Source organism: Mobula hypostoma, chromosome 27, assembly GCF_963921235.1.
Source record: "Mobula hypostoma chromosome 27, sMobHyp1.1, whole genome shotgun sequence".
Classification (NCBI taxonomy): domain Eukaryota; kingdom Metazoa; phylum Chordata; class Chondrichthyes; order Myliobatiformes; family Myliobatidae; genus Mobula; species Mobula hypostoma.
The window spans coordinates 20,053,614-20,081,612 of NC_086123.1; the positions used below are offsets into that span (position 1 = coordinate 20,053,614).

The following is a 27,999-nucleotide window of genomic DNA, read 5'->3' on the forward strand; positions in this document are numbered from 1 at the left end:
TTGCAAATAATTCTGTGATTACAGTTCTGGCTAAAATTTACTGATGGAAGTACCACTCCATTAAATTAAGTTCTTTATTAGTCAAATTGCATACATGAATTTCAAAAACATACAAAATATACAAAGCAAAATGAAAAAAACTATAACAAGGCAGTTGGCAGGCAATGACACAAGATTGCTCAATCTCCCTTCTATTCAAACTTCGTTGTAGACAGGCTGGGCACTACAAAATACTCAATTCATATCCAGCACACACACTCAGTTAGTAACAGCTTACCAGTACTCCACACCACATGATAATCCACTAAATGTTAAAAGTTTCATGAGACTTATAAAAGTGATAGGAAAAGTTTAAAATAGACTTTGCACTTTTTTTCCAGCATATTCTTGATTTAGTCTGGCTCCAAGTAACTTTAAATAGGCTTAAGTTATTTGCATTTTTTTTGCATCTTAACATATGTTGTGTTTGTTTTTTACGCTGATTTAAGGCTTTAGAAATAAGCAATGATAAATGTTAGTAAATTGAAAGATTCTATTCTTCTACACCATTTAACATAGCCAAAATTATTGTCATTAATACAGTCAAGAATAATGTTCTTGGTGAATTTAATGTATCTTAACAAGAAAACTTTAATTTCAATCTTCTTTCCATCAAACACCACCAAAATTAAGACTTAAAAACGTGCACTGCCCGCACAACATACTGTCGACAGATAGGGCATTCATTCATGCGTTTTCCACATTTAGTGCAGGTAACCATGTGACCACACTCCAGCAGAACACAGTCTATCACGGCATCCATACAGATCCTGCAGAGATTCTCATCACTCCCTAGTTGCATCTTTTCTTCAACTGAAAAGTAAACAGACAAAAGATTACCATGGAAAGCATAAACAATGCAGAAAGCACAAATTGATGTTAGTTTCACAATTTATAGCAGCATAACTTCTCACTAAAGATGTACAGTGTTACCTTGATACATTTAGTCTTAAGTCATTAAGTTCTAGCATTTACTGTACTGGCATGCAATCTCACAAATTTATCAATATGGAAATTAGATTACTTCAATGGTTCAAATCCAACTATGCAAATCCAGTATTTACAAAGACTTCAATTCTCCAGGGAAGGTTATGCAAGTTAGCTAAATTTACAAGTTTGACATCTGGAATATCAGTTGTTAAATGTACCTACTTATAACAAAAACAAATAACTTGAAATCTCAATGCGTATGAAAATGCTCATTTGATAAATAAAAGTTAACTTGCATTGAAAGTTTCTGCATTTTCCCCTCAGTAACTATGAACCCAGGGAGACTCTTGATCATTCTGTCAGTGCAACAGCTCAAAACTCCAGAAAATCATCCTATCTCCAGAGTACAACCTGATTTCCTGACATTTCAGAGTGCCACTAAAACTAACAATGGAAATAACCTGAAAATGTGGCTATGTCCTCATAACAAGAGCAACACTATTTTTTAATGATGTCATGGATGTTGATTTATACAGAGATCCTGGGATTAAGGAAAAACTCAACCAAGAGCTCAGGAAATAAGAACAGTTACATTTTTAAAACATGTTAAAATTCAGAATGTATTTTTATATTAATTTGGAAGTACCCTGATCAAAATATTAGAAAATAACTGGTTTATGGATAACAAAAAAAACTCTACTTGCCGGTAGCTTCAGCTTGATTATTTCCATCTTCCACTGCAACAAAAAAATTTGAAAGTCACATTTTGAATTGCCAATAGGTTTACAAAACTATTTTGCAAAATTTACAAACTTACAATATTTGCGATTTTCTTCCATTTCTCTGAATAACCTGATCACTCTTTCCACCAATTCCCATTTTTCACAACAGCCCGAATAACTGACAAAGTTGCGAGCCAGTATTTCCTTCAGCTGACGAACTGTCAATGCTTCAACCTCATCAGTACTGGATAGATCTGACAGTGAGACTCGTGTATTTTTAGGTTGATTGTCATCACTTGTCCTATATGCCTGCAACAAAAATAGCGCAGAATCACAATCAGGTTTAATATCACTGGTATTTGTTTTGAAATTTGTTGTTCTGCAGCAGCAGCACAGTTCAATACATAATAATATAAACTACAAATTACAAGGAAATATATATTAAAAATAAATAAGCACAAAAAACAGAAGTGAGGTGTTGTACTGTACATGGATTCATTGGCCATTCAGAAATCTAATGGTGGAGGAGAAGTTGTTCCTAAAACATTAAGTGTGCTGTATTTTCTCGTTGATGGTAGCAATGAGAAAAGGGCATACCTTTTGTGACGGGGCTCCTTAATGTTGGATGCCACCTTTTTGAGGCATTGTTTTTTGAAGATGTCCTCGATGCAGGTGCCCATGATGAAGCTGGCTGGATTTGCAGCTTTCTGCAGATTTTTTTGATCCTGTGCAGTGGCCCTTCCATACCAGATGGTGATGCAACCAGTCAGATTGTTTTCCATCGTACATCAATAGAAATTTGCTAGTATGCTTGGTGACATAGCGAGTCTTCTCAAACTCCTAATGAAATATAGCTGCTGTCGTGCCTTCTTTGTATTGTATCAATATGTTGGGCTCAGGACAGATCTTCAGAGATGTTGACACCCAGAAATTTCAAACTGCTCACCCTTTCTACTGCTGATCCCTCAAACAGGACTGGTGTGTGTTACCTCAACTTCCCCTTCCTGAAGTCCACAATCAGTTCCTTCATCTCACAGGCATGAGTGCAGGGTTGTTGATGCCACATCACACAACCAGCTGATCTATCTCAATCCCGTATGCCTCTTCATCACCATCTGAAATTACGTCAACAATAGCTGTATCATTGGCTATGCCTAGCCACACAGTCATGGATGTAGAGAGAGCAGAGCATCCTTAAGGTGCAGCAGAGTTGATTGTCAGCAATGTGATATTATTTCTGATCTGCACTGACGATGAGAAGGTCAAGGATCCAGTTGCAGGAGGAGGTACAGAGGCCCAGGAGCTTGATTAATAATGAAGCTATGATGGTATTGAATGCCGAGCTACAAGCAATAAACAGCAGCCTGAAGTATGTGTTTCTATTGCCCAGGAACCGGAAGCTGCTCATCCTTTCCATCACTAACTGGTATGGGTTATCCCAACTTTGCCTTTCTGAAACCCACAATCAATTCCCTGGTTTTGCTGATGTTGAGTGCAAGATTGTTCCTGCAACACCACCCAACCCATCTCACTCTTTTACCATACATGCAACTGGGAAGACTAATGGAATATTGAAAAGGACATGGAGTATCAAAGTAAAGTTTTGACCCCAGCCAGAGTACTGCAAATGGTTTGGAGTCACCATATTTGAGAAATGCCATGTTTGTATTTGAGACACTGCAGTGTTCACTAGGTTGATGCATGAAGAAAGATTGCCCAAAACCCATTGCTGTATAGGAGGAGGAGACATGATCTTATGAAACAAAATTCTTGGGGGGGTGGGAGTGGAGGGGCGAGAGTGGATACTTCATAAGGGTATTGAGAAAGTGGGGGGCACTATTTCTGAATAAGATTTGCACATTTCAGACATAATTGAGGAGAAATTTATTTCTTCAAGGGATTGTGAATCTTTGGAAATCTCTTATCACCAAAGTCAGACTCTCAATATGTTATGACAGACTTAATATAAAACACTTAATATACTATGATAGACTTTTAAACTACAAGGGAGTCAAGAGATAAGTAAAGAGTAGAAAAATTATGTTGAAAATAAGACTAAATCAATCTTTTGAATCAGTCAGTGGTGAATCTGTGGAATTTGTTGCTACAAGTAGCTGTTGAGGCCAAGTCATTGGGTATATTTAAGGCAAGTTGGTAATTTTTTTAAAAACATTTTCCTTTGCAGTTCCCTAATTTTACATGTTGGAGGCTCTACAGTTGACAAACTTAAGTGGAGTTGAAAATATGATTTCAAATCAAAAAAATTCAATGTACCTCAAAAAAAGATCTTTAAAAAACTCATAAATTTTCAATGAGGAAACTTAAAATTAGGCCTCCTTTGGGCTCTGGGGGTTCCCACTGGCGATTTTTAGAAATGAACATCCTAAGTATAATGCTAGTTCTAACTTAGATTATGAAGACACACAGTCCTCTTTTATTGTCATTTAGTAATGCATGCATTAAGAAATGATACAATATTCCTCTGGTGTGATATCACAAAACACAGGACAGACCAAGACTGAAAAAACTAACAAAACCACATAATTATAACATATAGTTACAACAGTGCAACAATACCATAACTTGATGAAGAACAGTCCATGAACACAGTAAAAAGTTCAAAGTCTCTCAAATGTCCCACATCTCACGCAGACGGAAGAAGGAAGAAAAACTCTTCCTGCCATGCCCGACCACAGTCCGACTCTGAGTCGTCCTAAAACTTCGAGCCTCCGATCAGCTCTCCGACACCGAGTACCGAGCACCATCTCTATCCAAATGACTCGACCTCAATCTCGGTCGCTAACAGCAGGCAAAGCCGGGGATTTTGAGGCCTTCCCTCCGGAAGATTCTCGATTGCGCAGTAACAGCAGCAGCGAACTTGCAAACTTACATGCAAGATTTCAGATTTCTAGTTTATTTCATTACTGAGCTATGCATGCAACAGATGTATTCTGTTATATACAGGTATTTCCTACATCAGAGTTCATATAGTAACTTTCCATAACGTGAAGCTGTGTCATTGTGTACCATCGAGAAATGAGAGTTGGAAAGATGGAACCTTTCCTCTCACCCACCTCCTTCCCTCTCCCCAACACAGAATGAAAAATTTGCTCATGAAATCTATTTCTCAGATTTTTGGAGTGAATTTGTGAAAATGGCAAGGGTAAACTTCCATTACCTGAACAGAAGGGGTGCTGTATCTTTCAATTAGAGTAACAGGCACTTAACTGAAACACATTTATCACTCTGCTTACAACCAAAAATATTCAATAAAGGTATAAGTCAATTTTCTCCATCTATAGGTAACAATTTCTACCTTGAAGTTTTAAAAACACATCTTCACCTCATTACCTACTTTTTAAATTTTAGAACTAAAAGCACTTATTTCAGTGAATCCATTTTCTTCATTAAGTTAATTTGCTCCCAGAAAAAGGAGATCCCAAGAGATGCATGTCTCACACATTAATTATGCTGCAGCCCTTTTTGGGAGATAAAAGATTTGCATTCCTCCTTCTACTCTTGGTAACTTGGTTGAACCAAGTCTGGCAAGGACTGCTCTAAAGGCAACTCATGACATAAATGAAACTGTAAAGATCAATTGAAAGGATATTATCAAACAGGCAAAATCCTGAGGGAATATAGTATGGTGAGTAAACATGTGAAGAACCCTGTCACAGCACTGAAGATCAACACTTCAAAACTAAGCATGCACCAGCCAAGCTTCAGTAATAGTTATAATATTGAAAGTAACTTAGATTTGTCCTGTTCACAAAATCCAACTAGTTATATGACCTTTCCATCTACCTCTCAAATTGATGGAAGATGTCATCAACTATGCTAGCTGGTGGCATTCACACCCTCATTAAGCTGTTCGCCCATCCCAGTTTGAGATATACCAGCACCACTGGCTAAAGACTGCTTCATGGTCCAAAAAACTGAATTCCAAAAATCAGGAGAGAGTGACTGCCTTTGAAGAGAGCATCAAACTGTACTAGCAAAATGAAGTCAACAAGTATCAAGGTACAAAAATGGTTGTGAGCAATTTGATGTATTAGGTTAAGTGCAGTTGCACAGATTTAGTTGTTTTGTCAGTCACAAAAGATTTCACTCCCTTGCTCAAAATAATGTTTAGTGGTGAACCATAATGATTCTGCTCAACATGGTGTTTGGTGGCGAACCACAAGGATTCAGTAAAAACCTTATTCCTGATTGTTTCAAGGACCTACCAACAAACTTAGATGTTGCACTCTTTGTTAACCAGTCAGGAGAGGTCTTTGGTCAAGCTTTGATCCAATTTCTTATGTTTCCTGGGATCTTGGAGCAACGGGGTGTTATATGACCTTTTGGCTTGTATTAGAAGGCTCCTGAAAAGCATAATGGATCTTACCAGCTAATGATGAATCCAGTGGCAATCAGCACCCATCATAGTTCTTGTGATGCATACATGTCAGTTCCCAACCCAACACGTTGAGAAATTAGGATGATGCAGTGTTTTGAACTTTGGCATTTCCAGATCTTTAGTCATCCAATTGCAAAAAATAATTTAGCACATTTGGCAAGGAAACACCCACTGGAATTAGTCTTTTCTGTTCCCTCTTTACCACCACTACTATTCAGAGGTAGACCCACACCAACACTTCCATTAAACGCATAGAGCTATACTACACTCATCCACACTGACCAGGTTCCTAACTGAGTAACTCCTATTAAGTCCCAAGGAGGAGGATCCATCTGATGACCCTCAGGGATCGTAATGAGGACTGAGACTCAAAAAGAGCTCTTTTTATTCTTCCTCAGCACTAAGCGTCGAAGCACTGACAACCTTGGTAACTTATTAGTCAACTTGAGTCTCAGTCATGAAACAACCAGTGCCTTTAGTTGGTAGTTCCAACATCCAAATCTTTATGATTAAAAAAAAACAGTACTGTGAAAGTGCTTCTTATGTTTTACACTGCTTTTTAATAGAAAATGTAGCCTCTGCTCCTTTTCGTCATTATTCCTCCCTGGTCTACCCTGTCTCTCATGCTGTGATGTTGACAGAATGCCACTGCAAGCTCTTATGCAGGGGTTCTCAGCCTGGCGTCCATGGAAATCTTCCTTAATGGTATTGTCCATGGCATAAAAAAAGGTTGGGAACTTCTGCTCTTGTGCATCAATTACTGACCTACATTCCAATGTTTGTGCATTAAAAGCTGCATAACTGATTTTTGTGTTTTGAACTGCAGTTCAGGGATGATTCTGAGATTAGTCAGTCAGCCAGGGTAAGTGAGACAGCCAACATCACAAGTGAAGGACATGTACAGTCGCAATCTTTCTCACCCCATTTTCTTTTAGCTATCTTGTCCTACATTGGCAACCTGCCAGGAATTGCCTCCAAATACTAAAAGGGATAAGAAACATTTTCAACTTTGCCTGTCTCCATGTCACAAGGACATTAATCACTAACTCTAACCAAGCCGATGTTTGTACCGTTATAATAATCAAAGGAACCTGGGCAGATGACTTAACCTCTTAAAATGCACATAGATATCTGAGATTCATCAATAATATCGAAATAAAATTGTTAAATCAATCTGGACCTCATCAGCCTATGCCACCATCATCCATCTAGCTTGATACAGAAGAAAACAGTATTTGTCCTACCTGGATAGTCTTCTTGTCCAGAAATCAAATACTGACAAAGCTATCCTGCATAAAGTCAGATGTGCAAATTCTGCCTATGGGAAGCGAATGCACCATATTTTCAATAATCATGATCTCCAAACTACAATTAAGTTCTGGGCACAATGTTATGACCACATCAACAATTCTTAATGAATTCAAAGTGGTTTTTGAATCATGACCTTGGAACAATATATCAATGCTGCCTCTGACAATCAGAATCAAACAGGACCACATAAATGCCCCTTTTTTCTGTCCAAAGAAAACACTACTAGTATTGACACGACGGTTCTTTAATATCTGTTCCACTGAGCCAGTAATTGTGCACAAATATCAAATGAGACCATTTACAAACAAGTTCTATTCAAGGTTAATCGAGACAAAAAGAACCTTAGAAGCCAAAAGCAGCATTACAGAGATACTTTGAAAAGAATAAAGAATTGTTATTAAATAACATTGAAATTCAGTATATTCAAATAATGCAGAAAATACACAGGGATCCTCCCAATCTGGAGAAATTTAGCTTCTCAGGGATTTTCACCTAAGCTACATGCATATCAACAGTCTTTAGAGCATGCGCAAATGATTCATCAGGTGGTAAGTGAATTATTCAAGATATGTTAAAGATAATTTGATACTTCCTTGTTATTTAGAAATAACATTTTAGAAAGGGTGTAAATTTAATAAACTAATTGAACTGAGTTCAGGTTATCAACCTATTCTCCATTAAATAGTGTATTACATAGAAAACAGGTGTAGGACATTTGATCTTTCGTCCTTGATCTGTCATTCAATATACTAACAGCTTTTCTAAATCCAGTAGCATACTTCCACTTACTCCCAATACCACTGATGATTTGTCTCCTTAAATCTATTCAGCAACTTTGCCTCCACAACTTTCCACAGTAGAGAATTTCGCACATTCACTGCCCCCGGAGAAATTTTTTATCATTTCACGTTTAAATGTTTGTAAATGATAAATAATTATCCTGAATCCTGAGACTGTGGCCCCTTGTTCTAAATACCCACCAGCCAGGTCTGCCAATATATAAAAAACTCAGCATTTAAGTGGTCACTGATGCAAAATCCAAATCTATTACCTGATTTTGTTCTGCTTCAGATCTTCTATCCATTTGAAATGATGCTTCTTCTCTCCCCTGTTTACACATGAATGAGAAGTTAAATATATATCTACAATGCATATATTACAGAAGTTCTACAAGATTGTTCCAGACAAGTTAATGATTGTATCCCATTTGATTATTTTTAGAATTATTTTATAACATGCTAGTGGCATCAGCACCAGACTTCGAAGTGAGTGCTTCCGAGTTCAAATCCGGCAGGCTCCTTTCACACTCTCCATCCGTGCTCGATTCAGCATCATAAAAAACTCACAGACAAAATGCGAAGGAAACAGCAAGGTTGCCGCCCGATGCGCCACAGGACACGGAGAGGAATAACAAATTCTATAACCGGAAAGTAATGTCACCAAAGCTAAACTGTGGCAAGTAAGACTAGACTAGCTTGAGGACACAGATTGCACAACACAAATGTTACAGCTCTGAAGTAGACCAAAACAAGATTCAGGATTTATAAAAAGAAACGTTTATACTATGAAGTAGAAAGAGATGAGAATCCAGTCATCAACATTTATTATGATGCCTTGAATGGAAAGGAGCCTTCACCCAGAATTAGGTTTATTATCACTGTCCTATTAAATGCAAAATTTGTCATTTTGCAGTACAATGCAAAGGCATAAAATTACAAATATATAAGTAATGCAAAATAAAAAGGAACAAGGCAGTGCTCAGGGACTGTATAGATTTAACAGTATAAATATGAGATCATAGCCCATTTAACTCTACACCAGACTAAGTTGTGCACAGTAAAACATAAGACATGTTTATCTAACATCCTGAGTTTTTCCAGTCTCAAAAATCGTTAATTAAAATAGTACAATAATTTGTTTGCATTAAACCTTATTTTTGGAATCAATGAGATTTCAAAAATGGAAGAAATCTTGTAAAATGAATGAGAATTTATATACAGTAATGAAGCAGAACAAAGATGCAATGAACATCAGGACACACCAGAGAACAGGCAAGATAGACAACTTCTATTCTCCCATTTTAAAGTATTTTCAATCTCTGCCATAGCTATGAAAAAGAATATTACCTGGAAGATCATAGATGCAATAACAAAAAAAACCCACAAGTTTCAGCTACAAGCAAGTCATTTGTAAAATAAAATGGTAATTAAAGGCTTATGCTTCTGTGTTTGCATGGGAAGGAAAATTGTAAAGAATGTTGCCCACGACTTTTTTCATAAAACCTGCTGTTCAAGTTATAGTTTGTTTACATTTCCAGGTTCTGAAAAAGATTAAGCTGTAAATTCAGTGAGTTTAGAGATTGATAAAGATCCAAGCACTCCAGACCAACACTCCAGCCAGCCTACAGACTAGATTCTGGCCCTGGCCTCACTTTGAACATGCACTCTCGACTCCCAGCTCACATTTTAGATTAATGAGAGAGCCCACCAGCAAATAATCAGGACTTTCAAACAACTGGATGCCACATTATCAATGTTTTATACATAACATTTACCATTCAGCAGAAGGACCACACAGGTGCACAGGGTTACAGACCCAACCAGCTCCATCACGAGTACAACCCTCCTCACCACAAGAACAGCTTCAAAAGGTAGTGCATCAAGGCGACATCCATCATTAAGGAGCTTCACCATCCCAAACATGATCTCTATGTGGTACTACCATCAGGGAGGTGGTACAGGAGCCTGAAGACCCATACACAATGATTTATAAATGGTTTCCTGCCATCACATTTCGGAACAGTCCATAAACACTACCTCATTATTACTTTTTCTGTATTATTATTTTTGTAGTTTATAGATTTTTATATCTTTGTACTGTACTGCTGCCCTACAGAATAAATTTCATGTCATGTCAGTGACAATACATTATTCATCACATGACTTAGTAACATCCAAAATGGCAGTAAGGAATGAATAATAACTGCTGTACACTGGTGTTGTACACAGCCCTCGGAAATGTACTTTAAATTGATCAAGAATAAAATTAATAGAGAAACACTAAATTACAAAACAGATGGATGTTTAAATATCACACAATTTCAGCAAACTAAAATATTTTTAAAAGAACAAAAAGTACATTCTCAAAGTCTTTCTTTATCAAATTAAAATTGTGGGAAAGAAAAGCAATGAAATACCTGGTGTACCCTTGATGTCCCTGAGCTTGGTCTTTGACTGGATGAAATCCCCTGAGAAGGTGGTGCTGCAGAGGCTGAGGTGGTAGTAGTAGTGGCAGTATAAAATTGTGAACCCTGTGATCTCTGCGAGTGTACACTCTCTGTGTCTACACCATCAGCACCTGATCTATGGTGGCTCAATACAAGCTGCACCAAATCCTCCTTCTCGCAACAAGTGTCTATGGGTATGTTTCTCAAGTTAAGGTACTGACGTAGATCTTTCACCTTTAATTTCATAAGCTCATCATGTTGAAAAGAAGTTCGTTGTAGTAATTCACACGTACAACATCTCCGTAGATTTTCTTGCATCACTGAACAAAGTATACAGAAATTCCTCTTGCAATCCTTACATGTATACTAGTGAAGAAAATAAATGCTGTTAGGCAGTATACATAACCAGAAGACTTGGTGAAGTAAGTTCATTGCTGTTTTAAAACCAAAATTTTCCTACATTAAGATGAAGAGGAAATTCAACAGAGAAGCTCAAAAATTAGACAGATTTCCTTTAGGGGTAAAAGAAAAAAAAAAATCCTCTTATCAATAAGAATCTGGGAAGTTAATGGGGATATAGGATGAATAAAATGACATTAGCACAGATGCACTTGTTGGGTTGAAATGCCTGTTTCTATGACTTATGATTCTAAAGTAATTTATCTAGTTAGTAAATATTGAAATGTCCACTAATCAATAAGTTATCTATTCTGTAAAAGTACATTATCCCCACATACAATGCATTGTATTCGATGATACATGACTAAATGACAAGATATCTTTTAAAATGATTATGAAACACTTCAAATGCCAATTTTTCTGAATAAATCCATATTCCTTAATTACTTTTTTTTTACTATGTACACAAGGCATAGAGCCTTGAAAAAGTGTTCAGCCCCACAACTATTTACACATTGAGCTAATTTACAAAATATTGTTCGTCAAATCATAAGAAAAATTCCACAACTTGTCAACAATTTACTAAAAATTAAAAACCAAAACTGTGAGGCTGAAAAAGTTTTCATCCCCTTTGTAATTACGCTAACTTTCCTCAGGAGCAATATATTACCTTACCAACTCACCCAATTTGTTGATGTAGAAAATTAGACGTAAAAATTGATGTAAAAATTTTCAGTGAATTCACAAGAGTAAATAACCCCTCTCTCTGCAAGGTCTAACAGTATGGTAGATTTTCAACAGACCAAAACAAAATTAAGGACAAAAGAGCATTCAAGACAAGACAGGGAAATATATAGAGAAGCATAAATCTGGGGAGGCCTTGCACAAAAAGGGTGCTTACGGTAGAGTGGCAAAGCAACAGCAGCCCTGGCTAAAAAAAATATCCTTGCCTGTAAAGACTTGGCAAAGCATCCAGTTTGAGACGACTTCAGTTCACACTGTAAAAATGCCAGGTTGCACAGGTATTTTAAAAGCTCAATTCCAACAGGGAAGTTACAGGCTATTGTCTGCCATGATTGTTTACCAGAACATTTGTGATTAATAAAATATTTAGATGTTTTATTTGTGAGTTGAGCTTTTGAAATGCCCATACAACCTGGCATTTTTGCAGTGTGAACTGAAGTCTCTACTGGGCAGGATTTTTACGACGAAGTATGTACAGGCCAAATTGAGGCCACAGAGTCCAGGCTGGAGAGCAGGGAATGAGCCAAAGCATGGCCATTGCTGGAGTGTCCTTGGAGGTAGTTCGATGCGACAGAACCGAGGCGAGGCAAGCAAAGTCAAGGCGGAGTCAAAGTGGAGCCTGGGCCAGAGAGTGAAGAAAGACCCAAGATTTGATTGATTTAAGCATCGAGCTGAATTGTGGTGGCGGGATTCGTGTCAGAGAGCATATCGAAGCGATAGGACAAGGGTTTGAAAGCAAGGAAAGATCTGAGGTTTGGACAGGCCAGACTGAAAAAGATCAGGGTGTTGGGGCTGGAGGTGAGGGATGGGCTGGTTCGGCTTGCTGCTCTGCAAGGTTTACTCATCTCTGCAATGAGCTGAGGCTGTAGCCTGCAACGAACGGGCTTCTGAATCAGCTGTGGTATCACTTTTATGAACTTCAGTTCTGAATGCTATTTGCTTACTTTTATTGTTTGCATGATTTGAAAACATTTAGACATTAAAGTAGTTCATATGCAGTTGGCATAGACCACAGCATTATTTATTGTATACTACTCACATATGGCCTTGTATCCAACTTTCTACTCAAACCTTGTGCTTTCTCAGCTTTAGTGCAAGAACATCAAATTCAATTATGCCCAAGGTATAAAAATATTACCCAATATACCTTCTTCCTATAACGAGTAAATGTCTGACCACAATCTTCACAGACTAGATCTGGAACTTCAGTCGATGGGGATGGGTATGAGGAATACCCCGTGCTGTGGGCAAATCTGAATGGACCTGCACCTCCACCGAATGCAGGCTGCTGGCCGCGCACAGTTCCAGTACCCATTACTTCATTTATTAAACCACAACATGAAGCCCACATCGATGTGGCCCCAGCCTACAAAAACAGAAAAAAAATTCATACTTTACTTAAGTACATTGCTAACAGCACACTGGTCAACAAAATCTATAGTTCAAAAACCTCAAAATTAAATACATTAATTAAATGACATCAGAAATAAAGAAAACACAACATGCAAAGCATGGAAATGTATGATATATAATTCACTTAATCTGGAAATTTTAGGAACTGGACTAAGGAAAATAAATTTAGTAAAAAAGCAAATCAAAATTTGCAACTTAAGGTTGTTCAATTTTTCCCTCTTTATATAATGACATACTTCTGCTCCCAGAGTAGTCAACATAGTAAAACTCCAATAACAGAGCACCAACGGAACCTTGGATTTTCTAGACTATTAGATGTTACTACTAGTAATACTGAAACTTACTTATAATTTCTTTGTGTTATAGTAATATAATAAATTTTGCAGCAAGCTAGGCAGCTTAAAAGGAACTGGGAAATATACACTCAAATCTAGGTTTCAGCTGCAAACCTACTCACATTTTTGAGCCCTATTTCAGACCCCAATCTTAACTTTGGCCACACATTCAATCCACAGGCTAAACCCCACCTGGCAGCACTCCAGGCCCCCAGCTTTCACTGTACATCTCATTTGCACTCTGAACCCTTTCCCCATAGCTCACATTCTGGACCAGATCCTGAACAATAAGAATCTCTGAAGAATCATATGCCAGGTTATTGGAGCGTTGAATAGTCATCTAGAAAACATTGATTTGTAATGCCCAATACTGACCATTCTTTTATAGTCATACTTCACGGAAACAGGCTCTTTAGCCCAACTGATCCATGCTGACCAAGACTGCCATCTAAGTTAGTCCCATTTCCCTATGTTTAGCCCCTATCGCTCTCAACCTTTCCTATTCATGAACTGTCCATGTTCCTTTGAAATGTTGCTAATGTACCTACCTCAGCCATCCTGTGGCAGCTTTTCCAAATATCAATACCCTCTGGGTGAAAGAGTTGTCGCTTAGGTTCCCATTAAATCTCTCTTATCTCACCCTAAGACCACGCCCACTAGGTCTCAATTTCCCAACCCTGGGGAAAAACACTCTGCACATTGACCTCTGTTCCTCATGATTTTTTTTTCCACCTCTAACACAACCCCTCATTCTCTTGTGCTCTAAACAAGAACAGCCCCAACCTCAACCTCTCTCATAACTCAGCCCTCGAGTCCCAGTAACATCTTCATGACTCACCTCTGTACTCTTTCCAGCCTCATGGCATCTCTTTCCTACATCAGAGTGATCAAAACTGAACATAATACTCCAGTTCAGCTCCACCAATATACAACTGCAACTTACATCCTAGCTTCTATGTTCAATGCCTTGAATGAAAGCTAACACGTCAATTTTTATAGGAGTACCATTGAGAGTGTCCTGACCAGCTGGATCACCATCTGGTATGGGAATTGAAAGGCATCTGACCACATGTCCCCAAAAAGGACTGCAAGGACTGCTAAGAGGATCGGCAGGGTCTCTCTTTCACCTATTAGAGATATTTATCAGGAACGCTGCATACACAGAGTCTTAGCATTGTCAATGATCTTTCCCCATCCATCCAACAGACTCTTTGACCCCACCCCCAACCATCAGGCAGGAGGTACTGTAGCATTAGGATAATAATTGTCCAGGCCATAAGACTACTGAACTCCCTGCCAGAACCCAGGTGTCATCATGTGTGAAGTGCCAGTAATGTTAAACTGTTTACTTATTGACTTGTATCTTCTATGCACCTTATTATTGAATTGACTTGTGGTAATATTACTCTGTGTGTGTGAGTTATATGTATACTGTGTTGTGCATCTTGGTGTGGAGGAATTTTCTTGCATTTGGCAGTGTACATATGTATGGTTGAATGTCAATAAACTTCAGCTTGACATCTTCACCACACTGTCTACTGCAACAGCACTCTCAGAGAATCATCTACCTGCATTCCTCAATCTCTCCTTTCTACGATACTCTGCAAGGTCACACAGTTGACTGTCAAAGTATTACCCTGATTTGTTGCCTTTCCAAAAGCAACACCTCACACTTATCTAAAGTAAATTCCATTTGGAATTCCTCAGCCCACTTACTCATTTGATTAAATCCACATAATCAACTTCATTATCTATGATACCACCTATTTTAGATGTCATCTGCAGACTTACTTACCATGTATTCTACATTCTCACCCAACTCATTAATATACAGGACAAGTGACAATGGGCCCAACACCTAGGAAACAGCATCAGTCACAAGCCTCCAGTCCAACAGACAACCTTCCCCCATCAACTTCTGCTTCTACCATCAAGCCAGCCGTCTCTCCAGTTAGCTAGCTCTCCCTGGATTCCAGACAAGATAACTTTCCATATTAGCCTACCCTGTGGAATCTTATCATAGTCCTTACTGAAGTCCATATCTACCATCTTGCCCTCATTGACCTCGTTGGATATTATTTCAAAAAAAAACAAAACAAATTCATGAGACATGATCTGCCACACACATCTGCTATGTTGACTACTCCTAATCAGTCACTGCTATCTCTCAGCTTACCGTGCTGTAATTTTCCCACCACTGATGTTAGGTTCACCAACCTGCAGCTGCTTGGCTTGTCCTTGCAGCCATTCGTAAATAAAGATTTGTTATCAGTTGCTCTTTAACCTTCTGGTATTTTACCCATGGCTAAAGAAAATGCAAATATCTCTGACATAACCCTACAACTTCAACTGCAACTTCCCTGTCCTAGGAAACATTTGATCAAGCTATGGATATTTACCCTAAACACAAGAGATTTCCAGCAGATGCTGGAAATCTTGAGTAAGAGGCACAAAATTCTGGAGGAACTCAGAAAGTCATGCAGCATCTATGTAGGGCAGAAAACTGTCAACATTTCAGGCTGACATCCTTCATCAGTACTGGAAAGGGAGGGAGCAGAACCCAGGATAAGATAGGGTGGAAGGTGGTGTACAAGCTGGCAGGTGATACACGAATCCAGGAGAAGGGAAAGGTGGGTGGGCATGGGATAAAGTAAGCAGGTGGAAGGTGATAGGTGAAAGAGATAAGGGGTTGGAAAAGGACTTTAATAGGAAAGGATGGTGGGCAATGGAAGAAAGGGAAGGAAGAAGGGAATGCAGAGGCTAGAATGGGTAGATAAGGAAAAGGGAAGTGATGGGGGAGAACTAGAATGGGGCATAGAAAAAGAGAAAATGAGAGGGGTAGGAGAAATTAATGCAAGTTCAAGAAATCTATATTTGATGTATTTATCCACCTTTTATGCCTTAAGATTGACAGTATTTCCTCTTTTGCAATATATTCCAATACATCACTATTCATTTTCCATAATTCCTTAGCTTCAGACAGTTTCCATGGTTAAAACAGATGAGTACTATTTATTTAATACCTTTCCCATCTCCTTTGGTCTACACAAAGGACCACAATGATCCTTAAGGGGGCCTATTTCCTTCCTAGTTACCCTTTTGTTGTTAATATAGCTGTAAAATCTCCTGTACCTTATTTGTAAAAACTATCTCATAACCTCTTTTTCCCTCCTGTTCTCATTTTGGATGTAGATCTCTTACTTTCCTCAAATAATTTGTTTGATCGTGGATGCCTATACCTAACAAAAACTTATCTTTCTCCTGACCAGTGCACCAATACCCTCATCATTCAGGGTTTGTTAATCCTGCCAATTTTGCCCTACTGTCTAGGAGGAACTCCTATATTGTTACAGATTGATGATCTTTTCATTAGAACTAACCAGATCCGATACAAATCTGAAAGACTGACTATCTGAAATAGTCAAATTCAGCATTGAACCCTGGGAGTTGTAACATGTCTAGCCAGGAGCTGAAATGTTACTCCTTAGGTTATTTAGACTTCTTTGGAAGACTGGAAGAAGCCAAAAATTGATTCAAAGGGGAAGCAGGCTGAAGAATTAAAGTCCAAGATAATTGTAAGCTTTGGATCACCTTGGTATTCTAAACAAAGCAGTCATACAATCTGCAATCTGTTTCACCAGTGTAAGGAATACCATAATATGCACACCAAATACATGCGCATAAAACCAACTAGTGAATAAATGCTTGACCTGAAGGAAATGCCTGGCTCCCAGAATGGTGGATAGAGGTAAAAGGCAGGCTTTCCATTCCCTGCAGTTGTATGGGAAATGACCACAAGAAGGGAGACAAGAAGGGAGAGTGCATGTTAATGGAGATCGATTTGTGAACTAGGGATTTACAGAAGGAACAGACCCTTCAGTATTCTGAAAACTGAACAGCATAAACAGTATATGGTGGTGACAGCATTGAAAGTGCCACATGATCCATTAATTATGGAGGTTGGTTAGGTGGAAGGCAAGAGTGCCCTTCCCTTGCTCGGGATAGGAGAATGTGAGAACAGAAATATGAAAAGTGGAACAGAAATAGTTGCAAAATGTTTCATCTATTAGAAGGAAAGTCAGGTTCAGGAAGCATGAAGTGGCTAGAGGTATTCAGGGCAATTTCAATTATTGATCATTCTTTTCAAAAATTAGGCAGGTTTTCGGATAAATCTTGGGACCTAGTGCTTTCTAGCATTGTATCCAGTACTATACAACTGTATAACTTTAAAGGCAAGTGTACTGGAATATCTAACAACTTTCTTGATTCAGCAAGTATGCTGGTAGGCTTATTTACTTCAATGTTTCAGTTGTTATCTGGTTTAGAAGCATTTATACTTAATGTAAGTCAAGAAAACCCCATTTTGCTCATAGGTGACAAGGCAAAATAATACTTCTTTGAGTCTACTGTACTGTGGAATTATTTTACCCCAAATTGAGAGCTAATCAGCCAGCTGACTTCAAACATACTCACCAATGTCAAAAATCAATTTCTTTTGGACTCAAAACAATCCCTGCCATTTTAAAAATGTGATTGAAATGCCAGTAAAGTTCTGCAGCTTATTTTGTCTTTCAGAAGAATTTTTGCTTTGCATGATATTCTTAATATGGAGTAACTTTTTCATAGGCCTAATAATACCGTGCTGTCTAGCAATATCTACTCCATAACATACTGCTACTGAAACTCCTTCATGCTTTTTCATGTATGATGAAATATTGCAAAAAAGAGGCTAAATGTATTGAGTGTGTGTTCATTGAATCTATCAAATAGTCCAAGAAAACAGGAAAGCAATAGTAAGGATGAAGCTTTATTCCATCTCAGTCTTGATTAATAACACATACATGACATCAGATCCCTTCTTCTCCAGCCATTTACCTTTCCACCCACCTGGCTTCACCTATCACCTTCCAGCCAGCCTCCTTTCCCTCCCCCCTTCACCTTTTTATTCTGGTGTCTTCCCCCTTTCTGAAGAAGGGTCTTGGCCCGAAACATCAACAGTTTATTTATTTCAATAGATGCTGGCTGATCTGCTGAGTTCCTCCAGCATTTTGGTTGTGTTGCTTTGACCTTCCAGTATCTGCAGAATTTCTTGTGTGCATGACATTTAAGGCCCATATCTCAAGATATTTATTCAATTACCTTCACCTCCCCTTTCAGTTGAAAGATAAAACCATACAACCATAAGAAAGGGGAGCAGAATTAGGCCATTAGGCCCATTGAGTCTGCTCCACCATTTCATCATGGCTGATCCATTTCCCTCTCAGCCCCAATCTCCTGCCTTCTCCCCATAACCCTTCATGCCCTGACTAATCGAGAATCTATTAACCTCTGCTTTAAATATACCCAATGACTTGGCTTCCACAGCTGCCTGTGGCAATGAATTCCAAAGATTCACCACTCTCTGGCTAAAGAAATTTCCCATCTCCACTCTATTTGGATCTCCCTCTATTCTGAGGCTGCATCCTCTGGATCTAAACTCCCCCACATGCCAAAACTTTGTTTATCCATCTTTTCATTGGAAATTGGCTGTTAATACTATTACGGATAAACTCTTCTCAGGCTTCCAGCCAGGCACAGGTAAAAATTTTAACTGACGTCTCGATGACAAACTTTGCCACCTTCATCAGGGATGATGCCTGGACACGTCTAGTCCGGTGGTATTTATACCCCCATGGTCCGTCCTACCTGATTGGATGAGGACTAATCAATCAGATTTCTGCTGTCCCACCTTGTTTACAAGCAAATTCCAGTTCTTACTCAGAGTGAGACCTTCATCTTTGTTAAAATTCTTTTTTATTCTGCTACCACCGATTTCTCCAGGTAACCAAATGGATACACCTCCTGTACTCCTGGAAGCCAGTTTCCACCAATATATGCTGCTGCACATTCACAGGGAATCCAGTATACACCAGCCATCCTGAGTCCCACATCATCTTTGACCCACGTAAGCTGTGACTTGAGCTTCCTTATGGGTTTGTGGATGGTATTAATCCATTATTTCTCCAGAAACCTGGCGATCCTTCCAGAAACCGTGGAAATACAGGGAAGACAGGCGGTAGCGAAGGGTTCCTCCTCATTGTTAGTCCTGCCAAATGGTCTCAGCCCAAAATGTCAACTGTATTTTCTTTTCCCCATAGATGCTGCCTGGCCTGCTGAGTTCCTCCAACATTTTGTGTTTTGCTTTAATAAAAAGTATACAGGATTCCAGCTTTTATTAACAATCACAAAGGGAGTTACAACTAATTTTTAATGCCTTAAACACCAGTACAGCTAGAGTATAGGGAGTATCACAGGGTTCTTTTTCTGAAATCTGTTTGCAACCCAAACTATCGGGGGAGAGGGAGAGGGAGAGGGAGAGGGAGAGGGAGAGGGAGAGGGAGAGGGAGAGGGAGAGGGAGAGGGAGAGGGAGAGGGAGAGGGAGAGGGAGAGGGAGAGGGAGAGGGAGAGGGAGAGGGAGAGGGAGAGGGAGAGGGAGAGGGAGAGGGAGAGGGAGAGGGAGAGGGAGAGGGAGAGGGAGAGGGAGAGGGAGAGGGAGAGGGAGAGGGAGAGGGAGAGGGAGAGGGAGAGGGAGAGGGAGAGGGAGAGGGAGAGGGAGAGGGAGAGGGAGAGGGAGAGGGAGAGGGAGAGGGAGAGGGAGAGGGAGAGGGAGAGGGAGAGGGAGAGGGAGAGGGAGAGGGAGAGGGAGAGGGAGAGGGAGAGGGAGAGGGAGAGGGAGAGGGAGAGGGAGAGGGAGAGGGAGAGGGAGAGGGAGAGGGAGAGGGAGAGGGAGAGGGAGAGGGAGAGGGAGAGGGAGAGGGAGAGGGAGAGGGAGAGGGAGAGGGAGAGGGAGAGGGAGAGGGAGAGGGAGAGGGAGAGGGAGAGGGAGAGGGAGAGGGAGAGGGAGAGGGAGAGGGAGAGGGAGAGGGAGAGGGAGAGGGAGAGGGAGAGGGAGAGGGAGAGGGAGAGGGAGAGGGAGAGGGAGAGGGAGAGGGAGAGGGAGAGGGAGAGGGAGAGGGAGAGGGAGAGGGAGAGGGAGAGGGAGAGGGAGAGGGAGAGGGAGAGGGAGAGGGAGAGGGAGAGGGAGAGGGAGAGGGAGAGGGAGAGGGAGAGGGAGAGGGAGAGGGAGAGGGAGAGGGAGAGGGAGAGGGAGAGGGAGAGGGAGAGGGAGAGGGAGAGGGAGAGGGAGAGGGAGAGGGAGAGGGAGAGGGAGAGGGAGAGGGAGAGGGAGAGGGAGAGGGAGAGGGAGAGGGAGAGGGAGAGGGAGAGGGAGAGGGAGAGGGAGAGGGAGAGGGAGAGGGAGAGGGAGAGGGAGAGGGAGAGGGAGAGGGAGAGGGAGAGGGAGAGGGAGAGGGAGAGGGAGAGGGAGAGGGAGAGGGAGAGGGAGAGGGAGAGGGAGAGGGAGAGGGAGAGGGAGAGGGAGAGGGAGAGGGAGAGGGAGAGGGAGAGGGAGACTAACTCAATAAGTGAGGAAGTGAAACTCACTTGTTGCAGCTGTTGGGGGGGGGGAGCGGAGGATTGTGGACTGCAAACTCTCAGAAATGTCCCATTCCCAACCAGCCGCAGTTCATTTTATTTATTTAGTGACACAGTGCACAGTAGGCCCTTCTGGCCCTTTGGGCCACTCTGCCCACTAACCCCCAACAAACCCAACTAATCCTAACTCAATCTCTGGAAAACCTACAATGACCAATTAACAACCTTTGGACTATGGGAAGAAACTCTGGAGGACCTGGAGAAAATCCACAAGGGGAGGATGTACAGAGATTCCTTACGGAACGGCGCTGGAACTGAACTCTGAACTGTAATATCATCACACTAACCAATACACTACTGTGACACCCACAGCAGCCAGTAAATAAATTCCAATGCCAAGTATGGGCTGGCCATAAGAAAGCTGGGAAAGATCTGTATAGCTTGTTTCTGGGCATCACATTTTAAGAAAAGTGAATAGGTTACAGAAGGGGCAGAAGAGATTTACTAAAGCAATGTGATGAATAAGGGGGATTAATTATTTGGATAGATTAAAGAAGCTCAAGTTCCAGAATCAAGAAGTGAGAACCTGACAAGTATTTAAACCATGACAGAACAATCACAAGGAAACTGAAAAAGAACTAAGAGGAGATTTAAAAAAAATATATAGTGAATGGTTACTATCTGGATTGCTCTGCCAAGGAAAACAGAAGAGGCTTCATGGGCACTTTAATCATCAATACATAATGGACCAAGAATTCCTAAATGAGATACTTGCTGATCAGTACAGACATGGTAGGAGAATGGGTATGTTTCAATGCTGCATATATATCTATTGTAGTCACAAAAGATCAACAGAACTACTTGCTACTCCTATCTCCAAAATATTCAAGTCAATCATTTTTCTGTCTGACAAGCCTAGCATTAAGCTCCTTCTTTAAGACTTTGGGAAGTCAAGTTCTAAAAGGACATATCGAGTAAATGACAGGACCTTAGCAGAGTTGATATGCAGGGGACTTTCGGATGCAAGCCCATGGCTCACTGAAAATGACGACACAGGTGGACATGTTTGTGAAAGAGGCACTCAGCATGTTTACCTTTACAGGCCAATGCACTGAGTATACAGTACTGTGCAGAAGTCTTAGGCACATAGATATAGCTCAGGTGCCTAAGACTTTGAAACAGTACTATATTTGTCAATGTAGAGCAGAGAGCGAGTTTGAAAATCTGGCAGAAGTGAAGGATGTTGGGAATGGCAAGGGTGGAGTGCTGCAGGAGTGGGGCTGGGTTGGGCAGCAGAGGAGTAGCAGGGGGCAGCCCAGATGCAGACACATCCAGCACTGAGACGTCAGGCAAGGTTATTTGATTCCAAACAATTGGTTTACTGATCATTACACAAATGTCTCTCTGGTGCTTCCCGCTCCCTCCCACTTTCTTCCTCCTTTCCCAACCATGATTCTCCTCTCCCAACCCTCTTCCCAATCTCAGTCCACACGAGACCCATATCAGTATCAGATTTACTATCATTCATGTCATGAAATTAGTTTTCTTTTGCAGCAGGAATACAGAGCAATACATAAAATTACTACAGTGCTGTGCAAAAGTCTTATGCACTAATATATATATGTAAATAAAAGGCTTGTGCACAGTACTGTAAGAATTGGATGTCAGTCAGGTCACACTCAGAATATTGTGTGGTAGCAAAAGAAAAAGGACGGGAGCAATTCAGCAAGATACTGCCTGGATTGGAAGGCTATAGTTACAAGGAGGTATTGGATAGGACAAGTTTACTCTCACTGGAATGCAGATGGCTAGGGGTGACCCAAGGCTTATAAAATTATGACGGGCTTAGATGCAGTAGACAGTCCATCTTCTTCCAAGCATGTTGGAATCGAAAACTAGAGAGCATAGATTTAAGGATTAAAGAATATCTGAAAAGGCAAGATGGTCCACAAAGAGAGGTTGCTATAATGGAACATACTGCCAGAGGAAGTAGTAGAGGTACATATAACTACAGTGTTTACAAGTTATTTGGACAGGTACTTCAAGAGGAAAGGAGTAGAGGGATATGGGCCTAAACGTGAGTATATAGGATTATCCTCACATCAACCAAGGGTCTATTTCCTTGCTGGACAACTCTGACTCCGTATGACAATTTAACACTTCCCCAGTCTACCACTAATGGGCAGCATTCAAAGTAAATTATCAAAGTACATATACGTCACCATATACAACCCTGAGTTTTGTTTCCGTGCAGGCATGCTCCACAAGTCTATAACAGAAAAATAACCATCACAGAATCAATGGGAGACCACACCAACTTGGGTGTTCAACCCCGTGTAAAAAATAAATAAATAAATAAATAAGCAATAAATATCAAGAACACGAGATGAAGAGTCCTTAAAAGTGAGTCTATAGGCTATAGGAACATTTCAAAATCGCGGCAAGTGAAGTTGAGTACAGTTATCCACTTTGCTTCGAAAGCCTGAAGGTTGAGGGGGTAAAACTGTTCCTAAACCTGATAGCGAGAGTCCTGAAGGTCCGTACCTTCTTCCTGATGGCAGCAACATGAAGTCAGCATGTCCAGGGTGGTGGGGGCACCCAATTATGGACAATGCTTTGCTGTGACAACGCTTCATGTAGATGTGCTTAATGGTGGAGACTGCTTTACCTGTGATGAACTGGGCCGTATCCACTATCTTGATCCTGCTAAGGATGCCGGTTATCCATAATTAATTATGGAATTTCCCTGTAACTAACATATTACCATTCCCCTTTTGGACATACTTAATTATCCATCCAAAAGCCTTTACACTTATTTTCACAGGCAGCATTCACACATAAATAGGTTCTACGTCTGTGGATACTAATTTGCTTCTCACAAGCTCATTTTATTCTCTACATTTGTATTCTGACCTCCCTCTTGTTATGACAAAAAGCAAGGTGCAAATTGTCACTCCAGTTTAATGATTTTGAGACACAGATTCAAGATGGACATGTGCTACAGAAATTCAGTATACTTTACCACCAGGCTAAGTAACATGGGGTGTTAAGATCTGATTTCTGACATTATGTATGTGATCAGAAAATAAGTCAATTCTACTATATTAAAACAGCAGTGCTTTGAAATGTTGAAAGCAACTGACACAAAATGACAGTTCATATGAACCAGACACAAGATAGACTTGTATAAACCAAACATCTTTCTGACCAAATTCCAATCTTTACACTCTGTTTAAAAAAAGTTCCAGTTTAAAACATTCCTAATTTCATTAGAGTTAGTCCTGACGAAGGGTCTCGGCCTGAAACGTCGACTGCACCTCTTCCTAGAGATGCTGCCTGGCCTGCTGCGTTCACCAGCAACTTTGATGTGTGTTGCTTGAATTTCCAGCATCTGCAGAATTCCTGTTGTTTTCATTTTAATAGCTTGCTTGGACTGCGAATTACTAATTATCGCGGGCAGTTTTAACATTTCCCTCGTATACTTCACAAAAACATCAGCTGTAGTAGACTTGGAAAAATGTTCAGAGATAATGGGAGCCGGGGTTGGATCATATCAAAAACGAAATACGTTGAAGGCTATACGTGCCTACATGACGGTCGCCATCATAAAGTTATTCCATGATTAAAAAAAGACACACAAGGCAGTCAGCATTGTATACATGTCAGAAAACAGGCATTAACATCCCACATTATTTACTCCTCTATCTCCCATTTTCATAAATCTCTATTTTTCCCCCCTGGAGTCCAGTGCAGTGAGCAGTTTGAGGGAGAGGTGGTAGCTGACCAAAGTCCGAGGACGTGAAGTTTTACAATTTCCAGGGATACGCGCGTCCTCTGATAGATATCAGAGAGAGGGAAAACACACATACATACACACACACCCACTCGGGCCTGAAACTGACTGGGAAGAATTCTCCCTCCATCCCTTTGAATAACTCAAGCAGGTACTACGCTTCACTTAACCTGCATTTCAAAACCGAAGTACAACCCCAGCCCGCCTCCTCACACTTCCCCTGCCCACGATCGCCAGTTCCACAATGAGCGGGGCTCCGAAGGCACTGCTGGATCTCCCCAGCCCTCCCAACTACTTCAGGAGCTTCTGCGCACAGTTGCCCCGTGACAGGAGTCAATGAACGACGCGGCCAGGCAGCCTCTCGCCGCAGGGTGCAAACAGAACAGGTACCTTCATGACAGTTCTTGTGCCTCAGGCCCCCGTCCGAAAGCTACAGCAACATATTTATCGGAGCCGCCACCGCCGCCGACAACCTTGCGGGGAGGAGGGGGAACTCAAGCTCGGCGTCCGCTACGCGGCCCGTGCTGCAACGCTCGCTCCATCCGCGTCACGCCTGATTGACCTCCGTCGCAGCCAATCGGCAGGGAGAGCCTCGACCCACAGGAAGTGACGCCATCCGGCCGGCCAGGCCCCGCCCTTGTTCGGAGGTGGTGGCGGCGGGGAGAAAGGTGAGGGCGCCTGGAAAATCCGAGCATGGCGGCGGAGCGAGGGAGCTGTTCTGCTTCGAAATCGAGTTAACTTTGTCTCACTCCCACCTGCCCCTCTCGCTGCTCGGTTGTTCTTTTCCTGACGAAGGGTCTCGGCCTGAAACGTCGACTGCGCCTCTTCCTATAGATGCTGCCTGGCCTGCTGCGTTCACCAGCAACTTTGATGTATGTTGTTCCAAAAAATGAAACCCATTTTTACCAACAGACACATTTCTATGACAACAAGGCTTAGGCTACTAAAATGTTACATCTGGTCAATCTTGCTGTACACTTCCGAGCATGGACTATAACACCAGAACTCCAAAGAAACTTAGAAGCAACAGAAAAATATGGTTTCTTAGAAGAATGCTGAAAATATTGTATAGAGATAGGGTAACTAATGAGACAGTACTCCCAACATGCCCATACAAAAAGATCTTTAATGAGAACACTAAATGAGAGGAAACTTAAATTCCTGGGCCATGTAATCAGGAAGGGAGAAATATAATGCCTTACATTACAAGGCCATGTGCCTGGGAAACGCGGTAGAGGAAGGCAAAGAAAAAAAATATACAGACACTGAAAAAACATGTGCCTTGCATGTTACACCACTTGGGTGATCATGGCTCTTCACATTGAAAGATCCCTCACAACACATGTCAGTGATAGGACTCCGATACTATGACCAAGAAAGCAAACCAGCACCTCTACTTCCTCAGAAGATTAAGGCAAATTAGCAGTCATCATTGATCCTTACCAATTTTTATAAATGCACTGTAGAAAGATCCTATTTGGACGCATCACAGCTTGGTATGGCAACTGGTCTGCCCAAGACCATCATGAAAACTATCCTTGCCTCTTTGGGGTCTGACTACACTTTTCTCTCCTTTGGAAAAGCATCCAACATAAAGACCGTCTGACCCTGTACTTACTCTTTCTCCTCTCTTTCATCAGGCAAAAGATACAAATGCATGGAAACATGCATCATTGGCTCAAAGCTTAGTTTCTACCCCACTGTTATACTACTGAATGGATCTCTTGTACAATAAAGATTAACTCCTGATCTCGCAGTGTACCCTATCATGGACCTTGAACCTGCTCTGCTCTTTCACAGTACTTGCGACATTGTGTTACTTTTTCTCCTTGTACTACTCAATGTTCTGATGTTTTGAAATAATCTGTGTGGCATGACAAAGTTTTTTTTCCACAGTATCTCAATAGATCTAATGATAAATTAATTACTAACTGATCTGTTGACCAAGATCATTCCTCGCCACTGCACTAAACCCTTCTCTTTTTAATAGTGCTATATCACCCACTTTTCCTTTCCTTCCCAAATGTGAAATTCCATATAATATTTAGTTCCCACTTTGAACTATTAAATCATAACTGCTCACTTCTCTTGTGCCTGCAGTTGTTCTGTATTTTAACCTTTTTTTTCGCGGCTCCCTAAGCTTGGCTTGTAGGACCTCAACCTTCTCTTTCCCCGTCCATCCGTACAGATATGGATGACAACACCTTTCTCTTTCATGGTGCTCTGTAGCCAATCAGTGACATCTTCAAACCTGGAACTGGGAGTCAATATGCCACCCCGAAGTTATGTCTAAGGCCACAGAAACACTTTCCACCTAACTCCCGAATACTCAATCATTATTTGCTCTGTCACTCTTCTTCCTTTTGCAGTTGAGGCACAGGGGGTATGCAAGATTGCGAATAACTCAAACCTCTGGCACTACCTACCTACTCCATCTATGACTAATACCCTCTCTATCTGCTCAAATTTAAGTTGCGGCGTGACCACCTTTACACAGCTGTTCTCCATGAAATTCAAAACTGAATGAGCTACAGTGACTCTGACAATTCAGGCCCAAAATGCTAAACTCAAGCGACTGTAGCAGAAGACCGTTTCTGCACGTGGTTGTCTGCAAACACTAGAAGCATACATTCAACATGGTGCAGAAAATGCACTCTATGCAGCCAAGCCGTGACGCTGTTCCTCACCACACTAAATAACCTGCAAGCTATAAAAGTGATGCTGACTCACCACCCACATGCACTTACAGAATATAATTAAACTGAAAGCCAATGTCGAGATTCTCCCGAAGTTACTACTCACCGAAGCCTCCGCTCTGGAGACCACTGTAATCAAAGAACTGCGCCGTGGAAACATCTTATCCTCCCAATTTAAACTGCACAAGTCGCCGTTGGTGAATCAACTTCAAACTGCACGGGTTCAGCTAATTCGCTATTCCTGTGGAGTACCTTCCACCTGTACTGTTAGCTTTTATCTCTCTATTGAAAGTGCTTGATCAGCTGGCCACTTCCCACAGCTCTTTATTTGCACTTCAGTTTTCCGTGCCCTTTTCCTCTCTGTAAATGCCCACATTAATATATCAGCCAGAAATATATCTCCCAATTCTGACTGGTTTTTGTATCTCCTGCACGTATGTTGTGTGGCCTGCAGAGTGTTTTCAGCGTTTTCTATTGTTCACATTTCCAATATCTCCAAATCGTTTTTTAATTAATCTCCACTAGTATTTACCCAGGCG

At 40.9% G+C, this 27,999-nt stretch overlaps 2 protein-coding genes across 5 annotated transcripts in view; one reads left to right on the forward strand and one right to left on the reverse strand.

Annotated features, from left to right (window-relative positions):
* Window positions 1–60: 60 nt before the first annotated feature.
* LOC134338577 (E3 ubiquitin-protein ligase RNF34-like) lies at window positions 61–27,996 on the reverse strand. Of its 3 annotated transcripts, XM_063034508.1 has the most exons (8): window positions 25,155–25,313; window positions 23,194–23,240; window positions 12,918–13,136; window positions 10,598–10,993; window positions 8,453–8,509; window positions 1,787–2,000; window positions 1,674–1,706; window positions 61–852 (listed from the first exon to the last, which is right to left on the reverse strand). In XM_063034508.1, the coding sequence occupies exons 2-8, from the start codon at window positions 23,227–23,229 to the stop codon at window positions 668–670; spliced, it is 1,140 nt and encodes a 379-aa protein (XP_062890578.1). In that variant the 5' UTR covers window positions 23,230–23,240; window positions 25,155–25,313; the 3' UTR covers window positions 61–667. The 3 variants fall into 3 exon arrangements, with proteins under 3 accessions (XP_062890578.1, XP_062890577.1, XP_062890579.1); XM_063034507.1 differs by lacking the exons at window positions 23,194–23,240; window positions 25,155–25,313 and adding an exon at window positions 27,567–27,996; XM_063034509.1 differs by lacking the exon at window positions 23,194–23,240 and having other exon boundaries at window positions 25,155–25,304.
* The window catches only part of anapc5 (anaphase promoting complex subunit 5), a 36,306-nt gene continuing 33,709 nt past the window's right edge, over window positions 25,403–27,999 (forward strand). The window contains exon 1 of one of the 2 annotated variants that reach the window (XM_063034505.1): window positions 25,403–25,432. The gene's annotated coding sequence lies outside the window, so the exon portion shown is untranslated. The other variant, XM_063034504.1, reaches the window with a different exon arrangement.

Bases quoted from the DNA above. Each gene is read 5' to 3' on its own strand.
- LOC134338577 (XM_063034507.1), bottom strand. From the start codon at position 27,620: ATGTTTCCACGGCGCAGTTCTTTGATTACAGTGGTCTCCAGAGCGGAG. The intron at 10,994-12,917 runs GTATATTGGGTA...TTTCTTCACTAG, and splicing joins TTACTCGTTATAGGAAGAAG to TATACATGTAAGGATTGCAA. The intron at 853-1,673 runs GCAAGTAGAGTT...TTTACTTTTCAG, and splicing joins TAATCAAGCTGAAGCTACCG to TTGAAGAAAAGATGCAACTA.